This window comes from Nicotiana attenuata, unplaced genomic scaffold (genome assembly GCF_001879085.1).
Source record: "Nicotiana attenuata strain UT unplaced genomic scaffold, NIATTr2, whole genome shotgun sequence".
Lineage (NCBI taxonomy): Eukaryota > Viridiplantae > Streptophyta > Magnoliopsida > Solanales > Solanaceae > Nicotiana > Nicotiana attenuata.
Window position 1 is genome coordinate 555,443 of NW_017670480.1, and position 23,800 is coordinate 579,242.

A 23,800-nucleotide genomic window follows, 5' to 3' on the forward strand; every position below is an offset into this window, starting at 1 on the left:
AGGAATAGTAGGTAGAAGGAGATGCCAAGGCCTGCGGACGCCTGCAGGGCTACCTCGGGTCGCCTGATGATCAAGAGTTAGCAATCTCACTGCGGTCCGAAGTCCACAACACTGGGGTCTGCACAAAAGAGTGCAGAGTGTAGTATCAGCACAACCGACCCCATGTGCTGGTAAGTGCCTAGCCTAACCTCGGCGAAGTAGTGACGAGGCTAGGACCAGACCACCAAATAAACCTGTGCAGTTATATAATATACGGCAGAAAGTAAAGCAGGAATAAACAAGTAAATATGGGAGGGGGAAACATGCTTCGGGGAAAAACAGGTAACAACAGAATATCAAGAGAACTATAAAAGAATCAAAATCCAACCACTAATAAGAATAAGAAAAACAAAGGCAGATTTCACTTTCTTTTCACATCTTGTTGCAAGTGTGCAACCCGATCCCGTTTCCTGTATCTCGTGGTAGGCGTACCACCCGCTCCCATTTCATTATACCTCGTGGTAGGCGTACCACCCGCTCCCATTTCATTATATCTCGTGCTAGGCGTACCACTCGCTCCCATTTCATTATACCTCATGGTAGGCGTACCACCCGCTCCCATTTCATTATACCTCGTGGTAGGCGTACCACCCGCTCCCATTTTATTATATCTCGTGCTAGGCGTACCACTCGCTCCCATTTCATTATACCTCATGGTAGGCGTACCACCCGCTCCCATTTCATTATATCTCGTGGTAGGAGTACCACCCGCTCCCATTTCATTATATCTCGTGGTAGGCCTACCACCCGCTCCCACATAATATTGTTGCGGCGTGCAACCCGATCCATATATAATATTGTTGCGGCGTGCAACCCAATCCATATATAATATTGTTGCGGCGTGCAACCCGATCCATATATAGTATTGTTGCGGCGTGCAACCCGATCCATATATAATATATACAATTATAACGAGAGTCCCGACAAGGTATCAAAAGGTCTACCCTATCCCGGCAAGGGAAAAACAGCTATAACCAAACTTGTTACAACACCTAACTACCTCAGCTATACCCAAACTAGTTACAACACCTAACTACCTCAGCTATACCCAAACTGGTTACAACACCTAACTACCTTAGCTATACCCATAATCCTTACCTAACACAAAGAATCATCAACCTAAGTATCCGTAATATTAATTAAGAACACAATACAAGGGAACCACAACTCAACAATAGCCCGGCAAGGGGCAACATAATGATCTCTTCTCTTTCTCACTTTTACTTCACATTTCACTTCACAACTCGAGCCAATGCTCTAGAGTTTCAATTATCACTTATACTTTCACAATTCATTATACAACTGGAGTTAACGCTCCTCAACGTTCATAGGTCACAATTCTTTTCACAACTTTACACAACAAATAGAAATTTTTACCATGGCATTAATAATACAACGAAATCATGGAAATCACAATATAAGACTCACGGTCATGCTCGACACCGACGTATAGATACTCGTCACCATGCCTATACATCGTACTCAACAAGAAACAAATAGCAAATAGGACGCAACTCCTAATCCCTCAAGCTAAGGTTAGACCAAACACTTACCTCGATGCCACGAACACAATTCAAGTCTCAATTATAGCTTTACCCCTTGATTCCACCGCCAATTCGCTCGTATCTAATCACAAATTACTTAATTACATCAATAAGTGCTAAATGAATCAACCCCAATGCATGAAAATGAGTTTTCCAAAATTTTACCCAAAAATTCAAAAATCGCCCCCGGGCCCACGTGGTCAAAACCCGAGGTTCGAACCAAAACCCGATTACCCATTCCCCCACGAACTCAAATATATAATTTGTTTTGAAATCGGACCTCAAATTGAGGTCCAAATCCCCAATTTTTGAAAAATCTAGGTTCTACCCAAAACACCCAATTTTCCCCATGAAAATCTTTGATTTTAGGTTGAAATCATGTTAAAAGATGTTAACGATTGAAAGAAATGAGTAAAAACTAACTTACAATCGATTTGGAAGAAGACTTGTTCTTGGGAAATCGTCCAAAGGAGTTGTGTTTTGAAAAAGATGTGAAAAATGGTTCAAAATCGGCTAAGTAAAAAAAATGCAGGTCGAAATTGCGAAGACAGGGTTCGCATTTGCGAACCCTTGAGAAATACTAGACCTTTGCATTTGCGACATCAGGGTAATCGCATTTGCGATGACAATCCTCGCATTTGCGAGAAGGGCTGGCCTGGGCCTGCTTCGCAATTGCGAAAGGCCGCTCGCATTTGCGAGTCAGGCTTCGCAAGGCCTGCTATGCTAAGCTGTAATTTCTGCAATTTTTGTTAAGTTCAAACCTTCCCGAATCACATCTGAAACACACCCGAGCCCTCGGGGCTCCTAACCAAACACACGTACTAACTCAATAACATCATACGGACTTATTCGTGCGATCAAATCGCCAAAATAACATCATTATCAACAAATTAAACCTCAAAATCAAAGCATTTTTCTCAAACTTCATCAAGTATCAAATTTAGCAATTTAAGTCCGAATCACATCAAACGACGTCCGTTTTTCACCAAATTTTACATACACATCTTAAATCATATATAAGACCTATACCGGGCGCCGGAACCAAAATACGGGCCCGATACTAACATGTTCTAATCATATTTCATTTCCGCTTTCCTTAAACAATTTCATAAAACAATTTCTTTCAAAAATTCATTTCTCGGACTTGGGACCTCGGAATTAGATTCCGGGCATACGCCCAAGTCCATATTTTCCTACGGACCCTCCGGGACCGTCAAATCACGGGTCCGGGTCCGTTTACCCAAAACGTTGACCAAGGTCAAATTAATTCATTTTATAGTTAAAACTTATCATTTTTCACACAGTTTCTCATTTAAGCTTTTCGGCTACGCGCCCGGACTGCGCACGCAAATCGAGGTGACTCTAAATGAGTTTTTCAAGGCCTCGGAGTCATAAAAATTAATTTAAAACAAGTGATGACCGTTTGTGTCATCACACTTCAGGATTGCACGCTTGAATCACACATAAATTGCTTGCAAAATAGCCTTGCTCTTTTGCTCTCAATTTAAGTTTAACTTCTGCTTATGTGCATTACTTCTGATAAGTTAGATTTATCTCCTTCACATGCATCTCACTTGTTTGGGTCGATCATGACTGTGCTTTACAAGATGGACCTGGTCCATGTCCGAGTTCTTTTGTCAGTCTTCCAAACTTCACCTGTTCTTGGGCCAACAGTTGGGATACTCACATTACTCCTTGCACCCTGTGTGCAGATTCAGGAGTCTCGGGTCACGCTAGCGAGGGTTGATTGCTTACCAGCAGGCTGTACGGAGTTGACTAGGTAGCTGCTCGGCGTTCGCAGCCCAGTGCTTCTCCAATCCTATCTTTATTTCGCTTGTTCTAGCTTTGTATTAGACTATGTTGTCTTTTCATACTCTTAGACGGCTTTTAGATGCTCATGACTGGTGACACCCCGATGTCGGGCTGTATTTTTTTCCGCATTTGTTTTATTTCGCTCTATTTTGGGATTTATCACTTATTAATGACTTAATTATGAATTATTATAACTGTTAATTTGTTTGGGGGATCGTGTCGGCTGGCCTTGCTTCATGAGAGGCGCCATCACGACCGGGTCCGGTTTGGGGTCGTGACATTTTCACTGCACAAACAACAAAATAATTAGCTACTCAAATTGATAAATACTTTACATATAGCTATATCACTTCACTTACAAGTCGTAATGTGTTGACATTCCATGATGGACATTATCCTGTTGGTGATGACTCCCGAATGGACCACCATGATCCAACACACCAAAACTACGCATATTCCAACTGGGTGTGGGTTCATAACTTGTAAAATTCATATCTGGACAGTACCCCCTGTGGAATATATGAGTGTTAATACAAATTCAATACAGCAAAAATAAACATTGTAACACAAAGGAAAATTGAAGTTTACCACTCGTCTTGTGGATTATGTAAAGTAGGAGAGAAATTATTTCCTCGCTCCTTATTCGCCCGTGAAGATAAGTTTAGATCCGGCCAAACTCTTTCAGCCAGAACCTGTTCGGCTAAAACTGCTCCAGAATAACCACCTAATGATTGAGGGTTATCCCTGCTTTGCGCAACCTTATTATTGCGAACGTCTTCAACCTTCACGTACATTTTCAACATTTTTATCAAAATAAATTCCCGGTATTCATCCAGAGTCCCCAAAAAATCTCTCAGAGTTTCATCATCCTCGATGTTAAACAGCGTAACAAGCAACCCCTTGCGGAGTGACAGAATACGGATATCTTCCAGTTACTTTAAGGTTCACCAAATGTTTGCTCACACTCATTTTATTACACAACAAGGATACCAGTCTATCGTACTCCATTGTAAGTGACAACTTAACATGACTCTGTGGAGATAAACTATAGCTCACTGAGTTATTCGCCACCACAATCTCACCCCCCCTCCCCCCCCCCAATATAATGAAACCCTTACTTTTCGCTCTTAAGACATTATGACAAATTCCTTGAGAATTTAACAAGAAGAAAAATTTAACAGGAGTTAAGAGTATTTCTGAATGGATTTTTGCAAAATCCTTAACGCCTTTAAATAAGGCAATGCCCAATCCGGGATTGGGGGGTCGAATTTTTTGAGGTAAAACGTCCTTTTAAAATGCGTTTTACCCATTTGAGTTATTATTATGCCAGTTAAGCGAAGAAGAGTTATTGGTGGGCCCACAAAATACGTATAGCGTATTTCAAAAACGAGTTTTATATAAAACACCTTTTTAAAATGCGCTTTACCTTAACGTCCAAAACGGACGTTAAAGTAAAGCGCTCTTTAAAACTGCATTTTATATAGTTTGGTCACTTAATTTATTTTCCACTTATTTCGGTCTTTTGAGTTCAAAATGCATTTAGTTTTTGGACTCACTGAAAAGGTACGAGAACAACAACTAGAGAAATTTGCATCACCTTCCGACTTTGAAAGAATAATTTCACAAACACTATTTCGAATACTATCATACCTTTTGTGATGACCCAAAAGGTCATCACTCATTTTTGAAAGTAAATTCTATGTTCCGAGGCCTTAAAAACCTCTTTTCATCTCACCTCGATTTGCATGCGCAGTCCGGGCACGTTTTCGGGAAGCTTTTATGTGAAAACTAAGCAAAATATGGAAATTGGCTTTTAAAATTTAATAAAGTTGACTTTGGTCAACATTCTTGGTAAACGGACCCGGACCCATAATCCGACCGTCTCATAGGGTCCGTAGAAAAATTTGGGACTTGGGCGTATGCCTTGAATCGAATTTCGAGGTCCCAAGCCCGAGAAATGAATTTTTAAAGAAAATTGTTTTTTGGAAAATATAAAGGTTTTTAGAAGTGAAGTGATGCATTTTCTTGATGGTATCGGGCCCGTATTTTGGTTCCGGAGCCCGGTACAGGTTGGAAATGATGATTAAGTTGAATTTGTAAAATTTGGTAAAGTTCGGAATTGTTTTGGTATAAAACGGGCCTATGGTTGAGAAAATAGTAATTTTGATGTTCTTGAGTGATTTCATGAATATGAGGTTTAATTCATAGGTGTTGATGTTATTTTGATGATTTGATTGCACGAGCAAGTCCCTATGATATTTTTGGACTTGCGTGCATGATTGGTTTGGAGCCCCGAGGGCTCGGGTGAACACGGAGTGAAATTGGACTTAGGAAAATTGCTGGTGTGTTGCAGATGTATAGCAGGCCTCTGATCTCGCAAATGCGAGATCAGGCATCGCAATTGCGATGCAAGCAGGGATGGAAAATGCGAAGATCCCAGGGCCAGCCAATTCTCACAAATGTGAGAAATACTTCGCAAATGCGAAGTCTTCAACATATGCCAGAAGTCGCAAATGCGACGATCCCATCGCAAATGCGAGATCGCAAATGCGACAGATTTCTCGCAAATGCGAAGCCTACAGGATTTTTGCATGGTCGCAAATGCGACATATTCTTCGCATTTGCGAAGGCAGCAGGTCCTGAAGGTGTTCGCAACTGCGAACCCTGGTCGCAATTGCGACATCAGAGACCAGTTAATTTGGACTTAGACCCATTTTTCTTCATTTTTCAAACCTTCTCAAAACCTAAACACTTTTGGGCGATTTTCTAAAGAAAAGTTCTTCTCCAAACCAATTGTAAGTCATTTCTAACTCATTTTCTTTAATCTATAACATCTTTTCACATGAATTCAACTCAAAATCAAGGGTCATGGGGGAAATTGGGTGATTTGGGTAGAACTTAGGATTTTCAAAATTTTAGGGATTTGGACCTCGATTTGAGGTCCGATTTCAAAACAAATTATATATTTGGGTTCATGGGTGAATGGGTAATCGGGTTTTGGTTCGAACCTCGGGTTTTGACCATGTGGGCCCGGGGTCGATGTTTGACTTTTTGGAAAAATCTTTAGAAAACCTATTTTCATGCATTAGAATTGATTCATTTAGCATTTTTTTGATATCGTTAAGTAAATTGTGGCTAGATACAAGTGAATTGGTGGTGGAAACAAGAGGTAAAGCGGTAGTTGAGGCTTGAATTGTGTCCGTCGCATTGAGGTAAGTGTTTGGTCTAATCTTAGCTTGAGGGATTAGGAGTTGTGTCTTATTCTCTATGTGTTAATTGTTGAGTGCGACGTATAGGCATGGTGACGAGTATCTATGCGTCGGTGTCAAGCATGCCCGTGAGTCCTATACTATGATGAATATGACTCTGTTTCGTATTATTTATGCTTTATATGATGAAATCTATTGTTGAACAAGGCTTGTGGAAGTACTATTGGTAATTGAACGTTTTAGAGCGTTGGCTCGAGTTGTGAATTGAGTTGTAGAAGTAATATTGGTAATTGAATATTGTAGAGCGTTGGCTCAAGTTGTGAATTGAGTTGTGAAGTAATTGTGAAAAAGAGAAGAAGTTTATGATATTATTTCCCTTGCCGGGATGTTATTGCTTTTGATATTGTTTTTACTTGCCGGGATATTGTTGTTATGCTATTGTTCCCTTGCCGGGATTCTATTATGATTTTATTGATTCCCTTGCCCGTATTGCTTTGTGATTATTGTTTGGGTAAGGAAGAGTGTAAAAGCACGAAGGGTGATGTCGTGCATGATATTTGTGAGAGAGTGTTAATGCACGAAGGGTGATGCCGTGCCGATATTATGAGGTTAAAACACGAAGGGTGATGCCGTGCTGCACAATTTACAATGTCGTGCTATGATATGAGTGATAATGCCCGAAGGATAGTTCCGTGCCATGATTATGTGAGGTAAAAGCACGAAGGGTGATGACGTGCCTATATTGATTCTTATGGTGAGGACGAGAGTAAAAGCACGAAGGGTGATGCCGTGCGCTTGTCTTTGATTTTCTGATTCTTGCTGATACTTGAGTCATGGTGTTCTTTATGTTTATTTATTGGTTTTCTGTTGTTCCCCGCAGCATGTTTTCCCCCTCCTATCTTTACCTGTAAATTTTTTCCTTTACTTTTCCCTTTGTATATGATTTAACTGCACAGGTTTATTTGGTAGTCTGGTCCTAGCCTCGTCACTACTTCGCCGAGGTTAGGCTAGGCACTTACCAGCACATGGGGTCGGTTGTGCTGATACTACACTATGCACTGTGTGCAGATCCCGGTGCTGCAGTTTTTGGACCACAGTGAGGTTGCTGCTTCCAGACCATTAGGCGACCCGAGGTAATCCTGCAGGCGTCCGTAGGCCTTGGCGTCTCCTTCTATCATTTTCTTTCTGTTTTTACTTATTCGGAGACAGATTCGTGTAATTCTGTTCAGACCTTATTTATAGTATTCTTAGACAGTCTGTGAGGTTGTGACACCAGTTTTGGGTAGCTTATGTTTATGGATTGGTATCGGTAGTATTATTAAATTGTTATATTTCAGTCTTCCGCTTTGTTATTTCCGCTGTTTATATAATGTTAATTCACCATTGTTAAGGGATCAAAGATAAAAAGGGTTAAATAACTGGAATAATTGGTTTGCCTAGCTTTCACTAGTAGGCGTCATCACGACTCCCGAGGGTGGGAAATCCGGGTCGTGACACCTTTAGAAATATTGTTACTCTCGAAAAAGTTTTCTTTTAAAAATAAAATATTTGAAAACAAAAGAATCTGAAAAAGTTACCTTGTAATTACACCATGTAATTACATCCAATTCTCACCTTCCCCTTGAGGGGAGTGTAATTACTCCCTCTCAATTACATCCAATTCCCAACTAACCAAGTAATTACTTGGCCAAACAAGTCAAACTATGTAATTACATCTAATTATACTCAAATCCAATTCCCCTGTGACTTTCCAAACAGGCTCTGAATGTTCTAAATAAAACTCATAGACGAAATTCACTGTTCCAAGCACCTAAGAGTGACCCATGATCAATGAAGTGAGAAGAATCATGAATTTTTTTGTTTAAATTTTAACGTAATCAAAAAAATATTGTAAATGATTTCTTTGAATATGCCGTGAAAGGTAGAAGGAATCTCGTGAAACTAATCAAAATATGAATCAACTGCCGGGAACACCATTATTAGAAGGAAAAAAAAAGATTCACTACTCCAGTATTTGAAGTACTTTTAGTATTACTACTTGTTTGGATTGTTGTTATAACATGTCGTTTCATAATGTACTGTATCGTATTGGATTGTATTATATTGTATTGTATTGTTTGATGAATATAATATTTGGGTAGATTGTGTTGTTTTTTGTCGTTTCATGATGTCACGCACCAATAATATGAAGAATAAACTTGCATCATTACTAAGAAAAAATAGGATACAAAGTAGAACTATTATATAAAAAAGTATGGTAAATGATAAAATATGATTATTAATAATAAAGAAGGCCAAGATGAGAGAAAAAAAGCAAGAAAACGACGCCACCACACCAAATTTGTCGTTCCATAAAGTAGCACTTTTCGTTGTTACGTAACGATAAATTTAACGATACGATACAATAAAATTTAAATAACAATCAAAACAAATATTATATTTAAAATAACAATACGATACGATACAATAGTTAACAACCATCCAAACAAACGCTCTTTTATTCCAAGAAGATTCCCTTGAGAGTTGAGTCAATGCTTAGTTTTTTTTTTTTTTTTTTTTTTTTTTTTTTTTTTGTAGCCGAGGTGGTTTAGAAAGTAAATTTCCCTAGGTCTCAGTGGTTTAAAAGGTCATTATTTATAGTCATGGGGAAAAACATAAAAGAGAAAAGAAAAATCATAAGTTGGGCTAATTTTATATACATATACAAAAAAGGAAAAAATATTTTTTGACTATTATTTTGAAAGCGACTATACAATATCATTTTTCAACTTTATGTAAAGTCATTAAATTATTTTGGGTAGAAATAGCGTGGGGTAGCCACTTTTTAAAGTGGTATTTACTTTTTATCCAGCATTTTTAATGCTGAGCAAAAATAGCCACTACTCTATTAAAATTAATATGAAAAGACGAAGTTACCCTTTCTTCTATCTTTTTTCCATCCCAAACCCTCTATCAAAATTTCAAAACCCTTTCTCCTGATCAAAATTTCCCAAACTCGTTACTTCTCTTCCCCATGCAGTAAGTTCTTCCCCAACTTCATCCCACTTCCTAAACCCAAAGGCAAACCACTTCCTCGTTGCAGACCACTTCTCCAACTTTATTTCTTTTTCTTTTTCTTTTGGTTGGTTAGGTTCTTGTTGTTTTTTAGGCTTTGGGTTTTAATTAATCTGATAGTTATTATCTGTTACATGTCGTGGTTTTGACTATACTGTTTTCATTTAGTTGATGGGACCCTTTACCATTTTATGGAATTGAATTTTGATAATTGTGTTAAGGACATGTAGTCCTGAAGTCCTAAAGTTAAATTCAAAAGTTAAGGACATGGTCCTGAACTTAGAGTTTCAAGTTCAAAAGTTAAGGAAATGTAGTCTTGAAGTCCTAAAGTTAAGTTCAATAGTTAAGGGCACAAGTTCAAAAGTTAAGGACAGGCAGTCTTTAACTTATAGTTACAAGTTCTAAAGTTAAGGACATGCAGTCCTTAACTTATAGTTACAAGTTCAAAAGATAAGGACAGACAGTCCTTAACTTACAGTTACAAGTTCAAAAGTTAAGGACAATAGGTCCTTAACTTTGATTTCCAAGTTCAAAAGTTAAGGACAGACAATCCTTAACTTACAATTATACGTTCAAAAGTTAAGGACAAGCAGTCCTTAACTTACAGTTACAAGTTCAAAAGTTAAGGACAATAGGTCCTTAACTTTGACTTACAAGTTCAAAAGTTAGGGACGCTTGGTCTTGAAGTTTGAGTTCCAAGTTCAAAAGTTAAGGACATGTAGCCTTGAAGTCCTGAACTTAGAGTTCCAAGTTCAAAAGTTAAGGACATGTAGTCCTGAAATCCTGAACTTAGAGTTACAGGTTCAAAAGGATATGTAGTCCTGAAGTCCTGAACTTAGAGTTCCAAGTTTAAAAGTTAAGGACATGTAGTCCTGAAGTTAAGGACATGAGCAGAAGGGTGTTTTCGTCCGGACAGTTAAAGTTTATTAAAGCAGTGGCTAAAGACTAAAGACATTTTAAACGGTGACTTAAAAGTAAATACATGTGTTATTAGTGGTCAACCGCGCACTTCCCCTTATTTTGGCCAATTATTTTTTGTCTCATCAATGTCAAGAAACTTTACATATGTTCCATGTATCGATGAAGTCAAAATATGTTTCTTTAATTAGTCTCTAAACTATGTGTTAATTGCTAAGAAACTACAGCTAACAATTTTCGACACCAGAAAATAACTCACCCTATAAATTATAATTTCCATATTTGAGATACATTATCATTGTTCTTTTTGGTAGATCATTGTTATATACTAATGCAAAATTTTTGTATGGAGATTAGCAAACCAACCAAACGACTCCTTAGAGCACAAACAAGCTAAAGGTGGTCGTTCCATTGTTATCAAAATCATTGAAAGGAAAGGGGCAGGGATCACAGAATAATGACACGTGTCATGAAGCAAGTGGATATGGAGCCTCAACGTGGTACAGACATTTCTACCATCCACGTGTCATGAGTATACTCAATTTATTCACCTCATGCCACTGGCTAACCGTCTCTGTTGATCCGCTTTGCCAATTCTAACTATTATATCTATTCCATTCTAAACAGCCTCAATTTGTACTCTACATAGGATGAAGCGGATAAATATATAATGGGATTATAAGTAGCTTGATTTGATTTTTTTTTTTAAATTTCTCACCCGTTATTCAGTATTCGCGTTGGAGCACTGAGTAATTCGTATTTGTACCATGTAAGACTCATTAAAAAGGGAAATGATCCCTACTAGATTTTTTTTCATTCTTAGGCTCGAATTCAACATCTCTAATTATAATTGAAGGGATCCTATGCAACCCATCAATCATATGCGGCGTTCAGAGGCGGACCTATGTACAGAGAAGAGGGATCACCGGACCCTGTTAGCCTCGACAAAAATTCTAGATATATATGTATATATATGTTTAAAATGTCTATATTTTTTATCTGGAACCCTTAATAACAAAAGTCTGATAAGCAATGGTTGAACAGTTGCTCTATGTGGACCAGCGACCTTCAAATCTTGAATCCGCCTCCAAGAGGTGCTTATTTGGTTAATAACAATATTGTTGAGGTGATGGAAGTGGAATTAATCACACATGAAAAACAATCCAAGGGTAGTTTCTTTCCCTTCATGTGGGATTTACTGAGTTGTTGTTATTGAAAAATTAAGAGAAAAGAAATTTCTTAAAAGTGAACACTTATTTAGCTGCACGTGTTGCCTTTTTATGCATGTGATAATGAGTTATTCCATCCGTTCATTTTTACTTGATATGTATACTAAAATAGATTTTTATTTTTACTTGTCACTTTATGCATATCAAGAGAAGACAAAAAAAAAAATTCCGGTTATACCCAAAGTATTTATTACTCATTTCAAATTATTTTCTCAAATCCAATAAAATAGACATCAATTAATATGAGTATCATGGTCAAAACATGCCAAGTAAAAGTGAATGAAAGGAGTATTTCTAAGTTCTTGCTACCAAACAAATCAAAGTGGAATAGACAACTTGACATTACTATCCACAAATTCAGTCTTAGTCTTATTCCATGGTGGAGAAGTGATAAGGCTCCACTATAAGCATAATTAATTATCCACCTTTAATTCAAAAAAAGTTGTCCCCCTATATTATAACACCAATTCTTGCTTTTTCTTCATTTTATTTTAAGGTCGACATAAATTATGTAGTACTATTAGTTAGTCTATAAACCATGGAAAAAATCGTCTATAATTAGTTCAAGCTGTTATCCCTGCTTACTATTAATAACTAGACTGCACTGGGTTAATTTTATACATTTTCAAGCAAATAAAACTAATTTTGGTAAATTTGCTTATTGATATAGAGTTCAAGATTAGGGTTTAGGGTTCAAGAGAAGAGGACCAATGCATTCCTTCGTCTTCTTATTATGATGTTGACATAGAAGGGGTTCGATTATCATCAGTTCATGTCAGTGAAAATAATTCGGAAAAGGCCTAAAAATGCCACTCAACTTCCAGAAATGGTTTATTCATGTCATCCGTTAAAAAATTGCTATTTCCATGCCACTGCCGTCAAAGAAATGACCCATCCATGCCATTATTGACTAACGGCTCAATTTTTATATGGCCCATCCATGCCGCTGTCGTTAGTCAATAATGGCATGGATGTGCCATTTCGTTAACGGCAGTGGCATGAAATGAGCATTTTTTTAACGTGATGGCATGGATAGACCATTTCTGAAAGTTGAGTGGCATTTTTAGGCCTTTTCAAAAATAATTTTACATTAGATATGGTTTGGACCTTGAACTAATTCGTAGGGAGAGTTTAGAGCATTGAGCTCACATTTATTCTAGTTAATTTGTGTGTAATTGTGTTTAATTTGGATTGTTAAAACTTTGTCTAATTGTTTAAACGTTAAAAGAATTAATTTGCTAGTAGTACGTTTTAGCCTTATAACATTCTAATTATTTGTTGCATCATGATCATAAGAAAATAAAAAAGAGGAAAATATCCCAAGAAGTTTTAGGTGTGCCCATATGTCATTTTAATTATATTATGTCCAAACTTTTTCCTTCTTTTTTTATTAAAATAATCTTGAAATAGTACTGCAATTAAAAAATTGAAAAATAAATATCTAATTCTTGTAAACAGAGAAGTCCGTCACTTTCACGATAATGTTCTTGGCTACCAACAGGACCACAAATCAATCTCCTATTGTTGCTATTTTTTGGAAAAAGAAGACATGTGCGGTTATTAGGGGCGGATCTACTGTATTAGTTATGGGTACAGATGAACCTAATAATTTTTTCTTAGACGTTATATTTGTATAAGTAAATTCATTAAGTATGTATAAATATTTAATTATGAACCTGGAAAACTACAACAATGTGTTCGGTGACAAGTTCAGAACATATAAATTTCAAATTCTTGCTTCGTTTTTGCAGGCTACCAACTCTTCTTAATCATTAATGGGTTGCTTTACTATGTTCAATGCTTTATTCAGTTCAATTTTTGTGTGCTAATCATCACAAGCAATGAATTTAAAGGCCTATAATAATAGTTTAAATATTGGGATGTATAGTAAAAGTCTGATGATAGAAACCTTGTACTTATTAATGCTGGTTTTATGTTTCTATCAGAGTGGGTAGTTTGTGTTATTTTCCACTAAAAAGAGACATCTAAAATTGAAGAAAATTATAAATGACGACAAAGATCAATGTCCATATTTTCATCAAATAACACTTCCAAATTAAGAAAATGTACTAACAAGTTGACAATAAAATAACTTTTTGGTGTAATAAGATTAAAGATCTTCAACTTGTTTGCCACTTTTAACTTGTGAATAGTCTATTTGACCATTTTCTAAATTTGACTTGATGAAATTATTTTTTTAACTAAAATTAAGATATAAGAAACTATAGAAATATATAACAATCTACATTTTTTCTAACAAACTAGCCAAAGGAAGGGAGAAATTCAAAAATAGCCAGATTTACCACTGGTCGTTGAAAAATAGTCAAGTTTCAAAAGTCATCAAAATTTAGCCACTTTAAATTTGAGCGAAAACACTGTTCAAAATCCGGAAAAATACACCCGCAAATTTTACGGGAGTTCCAGCATAAGTATGCTTGAACTCCCGTAAATTTTACGGGAGTTCCAGGATAACTATGCTGGAACTCCCGCAAATTTTACGGGAGTTCAAGCATAATTATGCTGGAACTCCCGCAAATTTTACGGGAGTTCCAGCAAGTATAATTGTCCAGTATAATATACTGGAGTTTGGAGCACTGGTGCTCCAGTCTCCCGCAAATTTTACAGGAGTTAGCAAAGTATACCGGTCCAGCATAATATGCTGGAGTTCGTACACAAATGCACCAGAACTCCCGTATATTATACTGGACCGGTCCCTGTTGCAGCAAAATAGTGGCTATTTTTCGTTGACTTGATAAACGCTGGCTATTTTTCATTGACCAGTGTGAAAACTGGCTATACCATGATATTTTAACCAATGGGAGAAATTCAAAAATAGCCAGATTTACCACTGGTCGTTGAAAAATAGCCAAGTTTCAAAAGTCATCGAAATTTAGCCACTTTAAATCTGAGCGAAAACACTGTTCAAAATCCGAAAAAATACGCCCGCAAATTTTATGGGAGTTCCAGCATAAGTATGCTTGAACTCCCGTAAATTTTACGGGAGTTCCAGGATAACTATGCTGGAACTCCCGCAAATTTTACGGGAGTTCAAAGATAACTATGCTGGAACTCCCGCAAATTTTACGGGAGTTCCAGCAAGTATAATTGTCCAGTATAATATACTGGAGTTTGGAGCACTGGTGCTCCAGTCTCCCGCAAATTTTACAGGAGTTAGCAAAGTATACCGGTCCAGCATAATATGCTGGAGTTCGTACACAAATGCACCAGAACTCCCGTATATTATATTGGACCGGTCCCTGTTGCAGCAAAATAGTGGCTATTTTTCATTGACTTGATAAACGCTGACTATTTTTTATTGACCAGTGTGAAAACTGGCTATACCATGATATTTTTACTTTACTTTATTGGTGAAAGTTAATTCCTCACATTGTAATCTCTCCCCATTTTTCATTCTCTTATCCCCTAAATATAATAAAAATAATTATTAAAAAAAGGTTCACTTAATTTGAATTTTGAAGCAAAATTGTATTAGATTTACTTAATATTTTAAACTTAAAATTTAGATATTCATAAACTATACGAAAAGTACTATAATTTATAATTTTCTCATATCAATATAGTAAAAAAATAGTGTACATGTCAAAACATTGGTCAAAGTTTAGGTAGTTTGACTCTGAAAAGCAAAACATAACAAGTTAAAGTGAACGGAGGGAGTAATAAATAAATATTGTCAAACAGAGTGAAAGGGAAGGAGTAATTGACAAGATCTGGTAGGGAACGCTTTTCTTTAATCCGCCTTCCACTAAGACTGTACATGGATCGGATCGGATCAGATTTAGCATATTTCGAATTCGGATTTCGGATTTCGAATTCTACAAAATGCAATCCCGATCCGGATTAATATCGGATCGGATCGAATTTTAAATTTTGGATCGGATCAATATTTCGGATTTCGGATCGGATTATACATATTATTAAGGCTATTGCTAATCTAATCGGCTAATGCATCTGCCTTATCTGCTTCTTCTGTGTTATGTGCTAATACAAACATCTCTTTTCTTTTCATCCCTTTTATCAACATTGCATCTCTATGAAAATATTTCTCCGGAGGTTGGAGTTGTTATGCCTCAAAGTTGCAAACTCATCCATATATTTTCTTTGTAAAAGAGGCAATACAGCAAGAAAAATTTATGTTTCTGCAATTACGAGGGTACTATGGTGCCATTATAGCTAAATCCAGCAATTGTAAATGTAATAACTTGGAGGAAGATATAAAGAAAGTGCTAACTATCCGAAATTAAAGTTTAGTATTTATACATGTCCTAATAATTTCGGATTTCGGATCGGGTTAAAATTATACCAATCCGGATCCGATCCTAATATCCAACATTTTAATAAACATAATCCGAAATCCGATCCAAATATCCGAAATTGAGCGGATCGATTCGAATTTCGGAAATCCGATCCAAATGAACAACCCTACCTTCCACGAACCGAATCTAAATTAATCGAGTCAATTAGTGTCAAACACTAATAGTTATACTAAACAAAATTGACAAGATCTGAAGCATAACAAAGTTTCAAACCTTGATTGTCATTTTCTCTACCTAAAACAATCCTTAGTAAATTAGTACGGATTAATATTTTAATCCAAACATGAAAATGCCAAACACATCAGTAGTTTTATCAGATAAAATTTTCCTATCTGACAAAAGAAACTAAGCTAATTTCCTTACACATGTCAAGATGTTATAGATTCCCTTTAACTTTTCTCTCTGTTCTGATTCCCCTGTCACTAAAACCAAACTGTCAAGCATATATTCACCATTCAACAACAAGTAGAGAAGCGGATCCTGTATTTCAAGCTTATAGGTTTGAAATTCTAAATATTTTAAGTTATTGCGTTCTAAATTAATAATTGTACATATTAAATTATTTTTTTTAAACAAATATATAGTTCGAACCAAAGTTACTAAAATTCAGCCGAGCCCGCTCCTGGCACTCTAACTCCACCCCTGACAACAAGGGCATTTATATAAGCTACTGTGGCAAAAACTGGTACAGTTTCTCATGATTCACGAATTCCATTTTCAATATAGGAGAAATGTCTTCAATCTTGATAAGGACAGTTTGGTAAATTTGGTACATGTAGCTGTGAAGCAGCAGTTTCAGTTCACTGTCTTCACTTCTGTTCTAAGTTCCTTACCTGCAAAGTGTACAACTGTATACAAAGAGAGAGAAAACAAAGCACCCCATTTTTACTGAAACATGTAATAATAGGCTGATAGTTATAGGCTATAGGCTTGTTCCTATAACTGTATCTTCCTCAAAGTTTGTTCCTAGGATTCACTTTTGCTGTAAACTAAGAAGCAACTACTTTCTTCATCGTGCTTCTTGTCTTATTTTACTGGGTGAAAGTTGACTTTGAGAAAGAAAGACTTCTATTTAGATTAGTTTCTTAGTAAAAGATAAGACAAGAAGCAAGGGCGTAGCAGCTGCGCGAAGTTGCGCCTTAGCACATCCGTTATCTTGCCTATTCCGATTAAGTGACAGTAAAAATATTGACTATTCATAGCATTCTTGGTTTGTGGGTGTCTTTGATTTGGTTTTATTGTTCAGTTTTTGTATGTGGGGTTTTGCTAAAAAGGCTGTTGGTTGATTGACTGAAGAATTAAAGAGTATTGAAAGTATGTCTTTGAAGAGCAGAGGAGTAGCAGAAAGAACTTCAAGAAGTGTAGTTTCTCAAAAATGGAGTCTTTTACTTTGTCTTGGTAGTTTTTGTGCTGGAATGCTCTTTACAACCAGGTAAAGTTATTCACTTTTTGAGAAAGTTTACATTTTTATACTGATATTATCTTCTGGGAACTGGGTTGTTTTTGTATTCACTTTTCTTGATTGGGTATGGGATCTTTACTTCTTCAGTTATTTGGAATAAAGTTTAACAGTTTAACTTCTATATAGTGATAGTATAAAAATTCAATCACCTAAAGATAACTACAGGTAACTGTTCTTATAAACTAAGTAAGTTAGAAAGCAAGGCAGGTTATCTATGATAATAGTGTATAAGTTAAATCCTTTGGAATAATCTTGAAGGGCCTTAGAGCAACGGTAAAGTTGTCTTCAAGTGACCTATAGGTCACTGGTTCGAGCCGTGGCATCAGCCACTGATGCTTGCATCTGGGTAGGTTGACTACATCACACCCCAGGGGTGTGGCCCTTTCCCGGACCCTGCGTGAATGCGGATGCTTCACCTTTGGACTAATCTTGTTTGATGTCTTAGCTTTAGGTGCTAGACAATTATATGTTAGTGTTTGATGTTTTTAGGTGTTCTGTTTGATTTGTTTGTTTTCTTTTTGGTTTACTACATTTGTACTGAGATTCAGGTTTAACAACTTTTTTAACTATACATTTTATAATTTGGTCCGTGCAGTATCTTTTAATGACTAGTTATGACCTTTTTACATTTTATTACAAGAAAGCTTAAAGTAATGTTACTTTTGATTTTCCCCAATTCCCTGTTCTAATCCCACAAATATTGATGATTACATGTAGTTATCTTTTATGTGATCTGATCGTGTAAGAATTACTTATTTTACACTGTCATTTTTACATTGTCACCGTACAGAAGTTAAACTCTTATGAGAAAAGCGACTGAGTTTATGTAACCATATAATGTAAATATCATACAAAACTATAATGCTTATATTAGTTCTTGAGGAATAATGATTTGACAATTATGCAGAATGTGGATCATTCCTGAAATAAAAGGTGGTATTGCAAGAACAACCACAGTCGACGCTAAAAGATTGAAGTTAGTTTCAGAAGGATGCATTACAAAATTTGTGAGTACTCCTATTCAGTGACGGACCCAGGATTTTGTGCAAGCGAGTTCAATCTTAGAAGTACATAACTTTAGTCGTAAAATAGTAGTTGTCAAGTGGGTTCAAATAAAATATTTATTCAAAATTTACGCAGCTTTAATCGTAATTTATACATATACACAGCTTCCACGTGCGTCCGCCACTGCTCCTATTCCATGTAAATAACTAATCTACAACTTGGAAATCAAATTCTTGTTTATTTTCACCAACCATACATCTTAACTGTGACTTTTTTTTTTCTGTTAAGTTGCAGTATAAAGATGTAAAACTAGTATCTCAAGATATTTTTGGGAAAGTTTCTAAGACAAATAATGCTATTCAGTGAGTTTTGCTCAACCCTCTTTTCCTTTCTCTTCTGTTTCTTCTTACTTTTGATAAGATTACAGAACTTTGCATTAGATATGATAAATATAGTATGAATGCGGATATCTTATACAGGACACTAGACAAAACCATTTCAAATTTGGAAATGGAGTTGGCTGCAGCAAAGGCAGAACAGGAGTCACTCCTTAGCGGCGCTCCAATATCAGATTCAACAACAAAAAGAAAATATTTTATGGTTATAGGGATAAATACTGCATTTAGTAGCAGAAAAAGAAGGGATTCAGTTCGTGCTACATGGATGCCACAAGGTATTTTTCCTCTGCCTTATCGCCTCCTAGTTTGTCTACTCGTCTCGTGATGGCATTTTCTTTATCTGATATTTGGCATTTTTGATTCAACTTGGTGAAACAGGTGAAAAAAGAAGGAAGCTAGAAGAAGAGAAAGGAATAATCATTCGCTTCGTCATTGGTCATGGGTGAGAGATTTTTCTTCTACTAAACATTCTAAATTGAATGATATATTTTAGCGCTTGTCTAGTTCATGTAACTAGGATATTTTAATCACTTTAATCAAATTCTGTTGGTATGTATAAACTTGTATGCATAGGTATTCTAATTCTGCCTCAATATTTTCATACATCGAATCTATGTTGCCTGCACACTCCAGGACAGCTAACGCACCCATGCGGATCCTCCAATAATGCACTAGTTTTGGAGGATCCGACATGCACCCATTGACATTTCGTAGAGTCCGAGCAACATAGTATCAACTCTTGTTTGTAATCATGTTGTTAAGATTTATAGCAGCATAAACTTTTAACATTCTGTCTAAAAAGCTATAAACTCATTGTGCAGTGCAACAGTAGGGGGAATATTAGACAGAGCTATTGAAGCTGAGGATAAAAAACATGGTGATTTCTTGAGGCTGGTAATATATTTTGTGTCTGATTTACTGCAATAATTCACTTTATGTACTCATACGTAAAAGACGATACATCAGTTTTGCTACCTTTTAAACAGGATCATATTGAGGGTTATCTTGAATTGTCAGCCAAAACAAAGACTTATTTTGCCACTGCTGTTAACTTGTGGGATGCAGAATATTACATCAAAGTTGATGATGATGTTCATGTCAATATAGGTAAACAAATATTTTTCGTAATTTCTTTTAATGTTATATTGAGATTTTAAGACTTATTACAGCAAATGCAACTGTCTCTCAATGTTACATGACTAGTTTTATATCTGTTGCAGCTACATTAGGGGAAACATTAGCAAGGCATCGTAAGAAACCACGTATATATATCGGGTGCATGAAATCTGGTCCTGTCCTCTCGCGGAAGTAAGGACATTTAGTTTTTTTGTCTGTAAATTGAATCTTGAAATTTCAATTTGTCGACATTATATTGTTTTGAATCACAGGGGTGTAAGATATCATGAACCAGAATACTGGAAATTCGGAGATAAGTATTTTCGTCATGCTACTGGACAAATATATGCCATTTCAAAAGACTTGGCTACTTATATATCAGTAAACCAGTTAAGTATCTTTTTCTCTTAATATCTTTATTCCATTTGTAGTAGTTTTTTTCCTTTTTTTTTCCCACTTACCTATGTATAAATTTCTTCATATTTAAAGGCATGTACTGCATAAGTATACCAATGAGGATGTGTCATTGGGTGCTTGGTTTATTGGACTCGATGTGCAGCATATCGATGATCGCAGATTGTGTTGTGGAACTCCACCTGGTAAATCATTTTTACCAATATTGTCTTTTACTCATAGGTTCTGATGCAATATGTGTGAACTGCAAAGAAATCAAAACCTTTCCTTACAGGCTATGTTGCTCGGACTCTTCAAAAATGTCGTCAGGTGCGTGTCAGGTCCTCCAAAATTAATACATTTTCGGAAGATTTGACACAGGTGCGGCAACATTTTTGGAGAATCTGAGCAACATAGCTTTCGTGGGGTGTGACTGTTGATGTTTGATGAATCCAAGATCCGAAGACGAATCCAGGATCTAAAGTTAGTTGGTTCAGAATGAGTGTGAACGTGTCCTAAATCTGCCTCTAGACCGAGCTAGTTAATGCTAGCAAGATGCTGTAAAAACTGCAGTTAGTTTCGCTTGTTTGTTACCAAATTTGATACCAAAATGAAACTACTTTCTGATGCAGACTGTGAATGGAAGGCACAAGCAGGCAACATCTGTGTTGCATCATTTGACTGGACATGCAGTGGGATATGCAGGTCTGTTGACAGGATAAAAGAGGTCCATCGCCGTTGTGGCGAGGGAGAGAATGCACTATGGAAAGCTGCATTCTGAGGACATGCATTTCTTCCAAACAGGACAACGAAATAGGTCTATCGATATGTCAATATCCCACATTCATTTGCTCCGGAATACAGATTATAGATGCAAATAACTCAGAGGCGAATCCAAGATATAGAGTTAGTGGGTTCTGAATAAGTGCGATCTTATTATATGTATACATTTTATGCTTTTTTTTGTTTGCCTGTGTATACAGAGTTCAAGTTGAAGGTATAGTGGGTTCAGCTGAACCCCTAGAACCCGCTCTAAATCTGCAACATGTGCATAAACAGAGATGTGCGCCGTGCGGTGGGAGAGACAATGATTAAAAATAGATGGCCTTGCCTTAGCTCTGGGGAAACCTTCTCCATTTTTGTAAAGAATAATGGCTGCCAAAGCAGTTGCGAGCAGAAATGCTGATCAGTGGGCCATAATGTAAGTCATAGTATACTGGATTGTAAAATCTTAATAAGTGTTCAAAATCATATTTTTTGTGGCCTTGTTTCTGTCATTTGTTATGGGTGCTCACTCAATATTTATCTAAATATTTGCATAATTACCTATATAAATTATTAAATATGATCAAAAGTAATGGGTGCTTAAGCACCCATAAGTGTGTATGTAGATCCGCCCATGCCAACTTGTCTGGCCTTTTGTATTTGCATAATGTTGTGTTGATTTCACATGGCATATATCAGTCCAATAACGCAACTGAAATGAATTGTTAGGGTGCTCCAAAAATTCATTTTATCAGTTTAAAGAAGTTAACTCATAATGCATCCAACGGTGAGGCCTAGTGGTCAATAAAGCAGTTGGGAACCATGACGTCTCGGGTTCAAATCCCAGCCTAGGCAAAAACACTAGGTGATTTCTTCTCATATGTCCAAATCTTTGGTGAACAAAGTTATCCAGTAGTTGTGCTAGTGGGAGATAACATGTAACCTGTAGAATTAGTCAAGGTGCTAGTGAGAGATAGCAGAACCTGTAGAATTAGTCAAGGTGCTAGTGAGAGATAGCAGGTAACCCGTGGAATTAGTCAAAGTGCAGGCAAGATTATCTGGACATGAGGTTATCCCAAAAAAAGAACAAGCAGCTAAACTCATACTAATAGAATAGTGTTTATGGCTTCCAAAGGTATCGTCTCTCAGCTTGGACAGCTCTGGTACAGTAAAATTGGTTTGCTGATATTGGTAGTAAGCTTTTCACTGTCTATCTCTGTTGCCAAAGCCGATAAAAATGATTACTGAAACAAGAAATTAGCCGAATGATATTGCTCTGGTAATTCACATCAAATTATGTAGGTAAGGGATGTTGGGATTTTAAGTATATGATATGCTTAAAATAGGGTGAATGGTAAATGGAGGGAAATAAAATTTTTAAGTGAAATTTTAAGTTTTCCCCTTGGCAAAGGGACATTGTCCCATATTGGAAGAGGAAGAGGTTTTTTATGCGTATATAAGCCATTGCTCTTCTTCTAGCTCTTAAAGAGTTGAGAAGAAGGCAAGCCTCGCGCAGCCGTCGTCGCTCGGCTTCGGCTCCGGTCAAATGATTGATTGATTAATTTTTGGACCAAATTTGTTTGTTAATAGTAAAATATTAACAGAAATGTTATTAAATATTTGTTTTAATAACAGAATATTAATATTAAAATAAATATTAATATTAAATCCAATCCGTTTTTCAGTTGTGTAAAAACTACCCTCTTCAATTTTTCCTCTTTATTGTTGAGTAAATAGCCATTTATGTTATGACATTTATGCTGTGGTCGTTTTGCATAAACAGTCATTCTGAAGAGTTGCGCCTCTTCAGATTTCAGCCCAACTTTTACTATAAATACAAGACTATTCTGCTCAGAATTTCCATACGAATTTTCTGAGTTCTTCTCCTTTCTTCTGCATATTTTAACTTCAAAGAAAGCAACAGTAAGTGTGATTTGCTACCGAACTTTGTGTTCGCTGAAACATTGGGGTTTGAAGTACCACTACACCAATGTGTAATTCGTTCTATCCTGGGAGGAAATAATCCATAACCTTGGGTACTAGGAGGGGATTAAATTCCTTAAGGAAACACTGTGAATTCAGTGGGCTCGAATTAAAATTCTGTTTCTGCTTTTCATTTCTGTTTATGTTCATTTATATTTTCCAAAATTATTTTACAAATACAATTTACTAACAAGCTTAAGGAATTTAATATATTTTCTGTATTTGTACTCACTGTTTCTGAAGAGTAAAACCTTTGTGGTTTTGTACTCTATTGGAGATTAAAATTTATGTGATTTTAACGTTTGTGTCATTCTTTTACAGAAATGACTAATGATAATGTGAACCAAGCTACTCCAATGGTGATTGCCAATGCCTCAACGAGCCGAACGACACCGGCAGCATTGGCACCGGCGGAGAAACACAAAAAAATTTTCAGGATTGATTTCAAGCGCTGGCAGCAAAAGATGTTCTTCTATTTGACTACTCTAAGTCTTCAGAAGTTCATTAAGGAAGATGTTCTTGTGCTATCCGATGAAACT

At 36.4% G+C, this 23,800-nt stretch overlaps 1 protein-coding gene across 2 annotated transcripts; it reads left to right on the plus strand.

Annotated features, from left to right (window-relative positions):
• The first annotated feature begins 16,746 nt into the window (after positions 1-16,746).
• LOC109240041 (probable beta-1,3-galactosyltransferase 2) lies at positions 16,747-21,790 on the plus strand. Of its 2 annotated transcripts, none has more exons than XM_019406660.1 (11): positions 16,747-17,571; positions 18,509-18,608; positions 18,895-18,968; positions 19,086-19,279; positions 19,383-19,446; positions 19,826-19,898; positions 19,991-20,111; positions 20,225-20,312; positions 20,393-20,509; positions 20,610-20,719; positions 21,146-21,790. In XM_019406660.1, the coding sequence occupies exons 1-11, from the start codon at positions 17,456-17,458 to the stop codon at positions 21,292-21,294; spliced, it is 1,206 nt and encodes a 401-aa protein (XP_019262205.1). In that variant the 5' UTR covers positions 16,747-17,455; the 3' UTR covers positions 21,295-21,790. The 2 variants fall into 2 exon arrangements, with proteins under 2 accessions (XP_019262205.1, XP_019262206.1); XM_019406661.1 differs by having other exon boundaries at positions 18,901-18,968.
• The last annotated feature ends 2,010 nt before the right edge of the window (positions 21,791-23,800 follow it).

Bases quoted from the DNA above. Each gene is read 5' to 3' on its own strand.
- LOC109240041 (XM_019406660.1), top strand. From the start codon at position 17,456: ATGTCTTTGAAGAGCAGAGGAGTAGCAGAAAGAACTTCAAGAAGTGTA. The intron at 17,572-18,508 runs GTAAAGTTATTC...ACAATTATGCAG, and splicing joins GGAATGCTCTTTACAACCAG to AATGTGGATCATTCCTGAAA. The intron at 20,313-20,392 runs GTAAGGACATTT...TTTGAATCACAG, and splicing joins GGTCCTGTCCTCTCGCGGAA to GGGTGTAAGATATCATGAAC.